This window comes from Antechinus flavipes, chromosome 6 (genome assembly GCF_016432865.1).
Source record: "Antechinus flavipes isolate AdamAnt ecotype Samford, QLD, Australia chromosome 6, AdamAnt_v2, whole genome shotgun sequence".
NCBI lineage: Eukaryota > Metazoa > Chordata > Mammalia > Dasyuromorphia > Dasyuridae > Antechinus > Antechinus flavipes.
Genome location: NC_067403.1, coordinates 248,550,566 through 248,556,565, shown reverse-complemented (window position 1 = coordinate 248,556,565; position 6,000 = coordinate 248,550,566). Strand labels below are relative to the sequence as shown.

Genomic DNA, 6,000 nt, shown 5'->3' with positions numbered 1-6,000 from the left:
ATAAAGGAAGGAATTGTATTAGATGACCTTTACATTTATTTCAGATTTAAGTGAATGACTCAATACTTTATGGAGAAAATTTTGGATTTTATTATCATTTGTTAAATTTTCCTATTACAGTAGTTTTCAATTCTATTCAGGCAATTATTTCAATTCAACAGGTATATATTTTGTGTTGGCTCTTTACCAGGTATGATTAATCTCTGAGAATATCTTGCTCCCCTCCTCCCTCACACACACACACACACACACACACACACACACACAGAGAGAGAGAGAGAGAGAGAGAAAGACAGAGACACAGAGAGAGAGAGACACAGAGAAACAGAGAGAAACAGAGACAGAAACAGAGACAGAGATAGGGAGAGGAGTGAGAGAGAATTTTCCCACTCTCCAAGATGTTATATTCTACTGTTAGAAAACAATATTTATACAGATAAGGCAATAGAAAATATCCACCAAGGAAACAGACACTATTTAAATGGGACAGGTCAAGGCAGGGCAGAAACAACAAAAGTAGTAAAGGTTTGGAGTGATATTTGAGTTATCAGTTGAACTGCACATTTTAGGGAGCCAGAGATTCTAAGCGAAAGTGTTGAAGAAACAGTTTCAGAGACACGGGGGATAGACTGTATAAAGGCACATAGATGGGTGGGAGATCAAGGATGAAGAAGTAGATTCATCTGCCTGGCATGTGGAAGACATGAGAGAAGGAGTAATGTAAAATAAGTCTAGAAAAATAAGATGGAGAAAGCTTGTGGAAAGTCTTAAATGTGAAACAGAAGAATTCATATTTTATTTTGGCAATAGTAGGGACCCACTTAACATTACTAAGCATCAGAAAGTCAAATTACATGAGTGTTTTAGGAATATCAAATTGTAATTGTGTGAAAGACAAAAGTTTAAAATGATTCTTTTTTTTAAAGATGGCAGAATCTGGGCATTATTTTAGATAATAGAGAATGAGAAATTGTATATGAGAGAAAAATAAATTAAAACAACAATTAAGGGACTAAGTTCTTATAGACTTCCAGTTGGACATAATTGCTTCCCTAAACTAGTAGTGCTATATACATCTTATCTCTTCATATTTTTAGATAAATTAAAATGAGTTAAGATGAGAGAGATGAGAACAAATACACAGTGATTAACCTTGGCAGAGAAATCCACAACTTCCCCTGACAGAGACAAATTGTGAGGGAATAGGGAACAATCAGGATTTGGTGTGTGGTGTAGAGAAAAGAGAGAATTCAAGAGGAATGGCATTTTTTTTCTCCTGACTCAAGGGGAAGAAAGTGATAGAGGAAATTAGGATCATGAGTTAATTGGGGGAAAATAACTCTATTCCTTTGGCCCATGAGGTGTGTGTAACAACATTAAAAATAAAAATTATTTAGCAGTTTTATGGGTCTTGGTGAGGCCCACATTTGTGGGATCATTAAAGTTATGTGGTGTGCATAATGATGGTTTACAGGTCCTGGTGAAAGGCCAAGGGAACAAGGAATTCTTGGGCAGTTAAGAGAATATCACCAAAGCAATTAATCATCAGGTAAACCTTGTAAAGAGGAAAAATGATGTCAAAATGGAGAAAACAAACTTGGAAAAATGGTAGCGATGTAGGAATTGATATTTATGATAAAGAATATATCTAAGTAGAAGAGAGGAGGAAAGAATATGCAATGGAAGGATAGAAGGATGTTTTTCAAATGGAACTTCAGAGTTCCTGGGTCATGGAGTTAGAGCAATGATCAATTCAATAGTATGACTGAGGAGAAGTAAAGATGGTGGTCATGGGTATTGTGGGGTAGAGCACCTATTTATAATGATCTTAATGCATATAATGATATTTACATATGCTGAAAACAGTAATACTTGAAAGGTCAGTATGCTGTTAATTTTTCAGGTATTAAAAACCCAGAATTTTCATGTAACAAAATGTTGTAGCTTCATATCATACAAAATATGAATCTGTACATTAAAAAATGATAAATACCATGATCTATTCTGTGGTTTTGTGTTTTTCTTGTTCCAGTTCCATCTTCCAAATCACTACAAGACATTTATGGAGAATTGTTCAGAAGTGAAGGAGTTCATCCTTGTGGGATTAACAGATAACCTGAAGCTTCAGGTCCCCCTGTTTATAATATTCACTATCATCTACCTCATCACTGTGGTGGGGAACCTGGGATTGGTGATTCTGATATTGGGGGACTCCCATCTTCACACACCGATGTACTTTTTCCTCAGTAATCTCTCTCTGGTAGATTTGGGTTACTCTTCAACCATTACCCCTAAAGTGATGGCTGGTTTCCTCCCAGGGGACAAAACCATCTCCTATAGTGAATGTGCTGCACAGATGTATTTCTTTGTGTACTTTGCCACAGTTGACACTTATCTCCTGGTTGCTATGGCCTATGATCGCCAGGTAGCTGTGTGTAAACCTCTCCATTATACCACCATTATGACACCCAATATATGTCTTATTTTGGCCATTAGTTCTTATATCTCTGGTTTTATTTTTGCCTCCATTCACACAGGAAACACCTTTACCCTCTACTTTTGCAATTCCAATATTATCCATCACTTTTTCTGTGATATTCCAGCCCTTTTGGTCCTTTCCCGCTCTGTCTCCTATATCCATGAAGTAGTTGTCTTCTCTGCTGTAGGATTCAATGTATTCTTTACCCTTTTTTTCATTCTGAAATCTTACTTTTTCATTTTCATTGCCATTTTGAGGATGCGTTCAGCTGAGGGCCGCCAGAAAGCATTCTCTACCTGTGCTTCCCATTTCACAGCTGTGTCCATATTCTATGGGACAGTGATCTTCATGTACTTACAACCCAGCTCCAGGCATTCCATGGACATAGACAAAATGGCTTCAGTGTTCTACACTATGGTCATCCCCATGTTGAATCCTATGGTCTATAGTCTGAGGAATAAGGAAGTCAACAATGCTTTTAGGAAACTCATGGAGAAGACAAAATCTTCATTAGGCATCTCCTTTTAGTTAAGATGAAAAGTATTCAAGATTTCTCTTCTAAACTATGATCTTTAAAGTATCTCTTCTCCTGGGTTGACAAACTCTTTGATTATCCATGGATCATAAGCCATAAATTCTCCTTCAGTTCTGAATTTTGAAAACATCTCCCCTCATTAGCTTCCAGTATCTGATTCTATGACCTATAATATTTATTTTTTAGAAATTTGGGGAATCTGGTTAATGTAAAACATAAGATTCCCAAAATTTCTAAAAATAAATATGGAACTTACTTGAGCATACTTTTGAATTTAAGGGTAATTCATTTTTTTTTTCACAAAAAGCTTTAATAAACTTCCTAAATCACAGAAAATTATGCGTGTTATGCACATAAGCCTTTATAGAACCACCATTTACTCTCCATTTGAATCTGGGTAAGCTATTGATTGATGTGGGTAGGATTTGGGAGTGGAATTGGTGATTATCATTCTATTACTGATCTTAATGTTTTGTTGAAAAGTCCAGTTAAAAAAATCACCTATTAATCTCTTCAAACTTTTGCACTTGGATTGTAGTGAGGTGAAATTCCTAATGTAGCAACTCCCTCTACCTCTACTTGTCAAAGTCTGCCTCAAATATATATATTTTGACAGTTGTGTGGGTAACCTGAGAGTTTCAATTAATTTTATATGGTCACATAGCCATAGACAGGACTTTTCATGGTGACTGATACTTAGTAAGATTTAACTGATTTTTATTAACTTATTGATTGCCTTGGGTGCAGGCCATCCCTTTGTCTATTATGTCGTATAATCTAAACCTTTTATATCATGGAAATAAAGGTCCTAATTCACCTATGTTTTCATCTACAATTTTTTTTAAATATAAAAACTCTGGATTTACATTTTTCTTTTTAAGTTTTCTAAGCTTTCTTTAATAAAGTTATATAATCTAGAATTATAATCAAAGAAGAAAAATATTTGAGAGTTGGAAGAGACTTAAGTAGTCTTATATTCTAATTTATACCCAAAAGAAATCTCTACTCTTAACATTCCCACTAAGGAATCTAACTTCTGTTTAAAGACCTACAGGGAGAGGAAGCTGTGAAAATTTTTATTTTTGAGGATACCCATATCACTTTTGTCCAGCACTCATAGCTTAAAACTCTTTTAAGTTTTATATCATTTAATGTTGCAGGACACATTGTTAACAGTCTCTCCAAACTTGTTTGGTTTTGTTTGACAATTCTTATTTATTTGTAATAGGGATACATCCAGTGTAATATTACAAATTTTGTTTATAATAGGGATACATCCCTCTACTGGGAAATATCTGGAAAATGCTTATAACTTTTATTTTTAGACTACCTGGGGACCATGATCACACAACCACTTAGAAATGCTATGCCAACCTAAGTCTTCTTTCCAATACCAATTTCCTGCCATCATATCATGCTGTGTGTATGTAATATATATATGTATATGCATATACATATATATTACACACATATATAATGTATATGCATATATATACACTTATATATAATGTTATATTAAGCTGGGTGGGTATGTAGTAATAATAACATTGGACTTCTTTTTTACTGGTCTTCTATTTTTCTGTTTTCAATAATGAGATTCAAATCCTCCATTTAGATTGTGAGATATCTCAAGTTCATAAGTTTATTACTGAGTCAGCTAATCTGAAGGCATGGCAATAGCTTCTCACTATATTAAGGCCAGAACAATACTCTATAACTGATTCTATCTTCATTATCTCTTTCATATTGCAAAAAGATTTATTGGACAAGCATGGATAAAATTACAGAATCTCTCAATCAAAAGACATTTATTATGTATTACTAAATGCCAGGCACTATATTAATCATGTGAAATACATATAGAAGTAGAAAAAAGGATAGTTTCTATTTATTATTCTAAAGTTTTTTTTAAACCTTTGTAATAAAGGAAGAAAAGAAATCAAATTAAGCTGATATAGAATTATGAGGGTAGGGGGATGAAGCATAGTAGAGAAAGCCTTACATATAGCTCAGAAAGAAATAAAGACAGGGCTAATATAGAAGCCTTCCTGAAATGGGGAGTCTGGGAGAAGTGATCCAATAAGAATAAGAAGCCATAGAAATGGAGGATACTTCCAATGTATGAATTCCAGATATGGAGGAAGGCTTTATAATAATGATTTATATATTGTTAGAAGAGATCCAGAATTCAGCCTCTGAGGTACAAGACTCAGCCACTTCTGAGAACATCTGATTCTGGAGTTGAATGCTTAAACTTAGATATTTAAAAGAAGTTAATGAGGTTGAATGGTACAATCTACAAGAGAGAAAATTGGAATGGCTGTTCATCTGATCAAACTCCAGCAAGAACATTTAGAATTAGAGATCATTGGACTTTGAATCGACTCATGTATTATTCCATGGTATAATGAGAGATTGTGGAAACTGTTTTCAATGGGAGCAAAGATTCTCTGTTACATTCAGGTGATCGATTAGGAAGCACCTAGAAACATGCTGCAGACTGGACAAATAAAATTATGCTATTCATTCATCTAGAACCAAGTCTATAACTAACATATTTGGGGGATGGCTACATGGAACATGAGTAGGCAGACATTTCCTTATTCTTTTAATTTAAGTTTTATGTTTATGATTAATAAAAACATTAATGAACAGAAAACTTTCAAGATACAAATTCTAAACAGTAGATTAAAAAAATTAGAAGCAATAGTTATTCAGGGGAATAATAGGCTGACAAAGAAGATCTGTGCATATATGAATTTGAGAAGTAGATTGTATTTATTCATTGATTCCCAAAGTGATGATTGAGCTTCTCACAGGAAATGTTATCTTCCATCAAAATGTTAGGAACATCTCAGGTTGGGAATCTGGATGTTTTCAGTGCTCTCAAAGTGATGTGATTCAGTATGGTTACTGTTCACATATTCTGATATCTGAAAGGGTTTGATGTAGTTTTGGTCCAATCACTACACCTGTGGATTTATTG

General features: G+C 34.2%; 1 protein-coding gene across 1 annotated transcript; it reads left to right on the top strand.

Moving 5' to 3' along the window:
• Positions 1 to 2,062: 2,062 nt before the first annotated feature.
• On the top strand, positions 2,063 to 3,007 carry LOC127540213 (olfactory receptor 5B12-like). The gene has a single exon (XM_051964821.1). It carries the CDS (start codon positions 2,063 to 2,065, stop codon positions 3,005 to 3,007), a length of 945 nt encoding a protein of 314 aa, XP_051820781.1.
• The last annotated feature ends 2,993 nt before the right edge of the window (positions 3,008 to 6,000 follow it).

Excerpts from the sequence above, each read along its gene's own strand:
- LOC127540213 (XM_051964821.1), top strand. The coding sequence starts at position 2,063 with ATGGAGAATTGTTCAGAAGTGAAGGAGTTCATCCTTGTGGGATTAACA.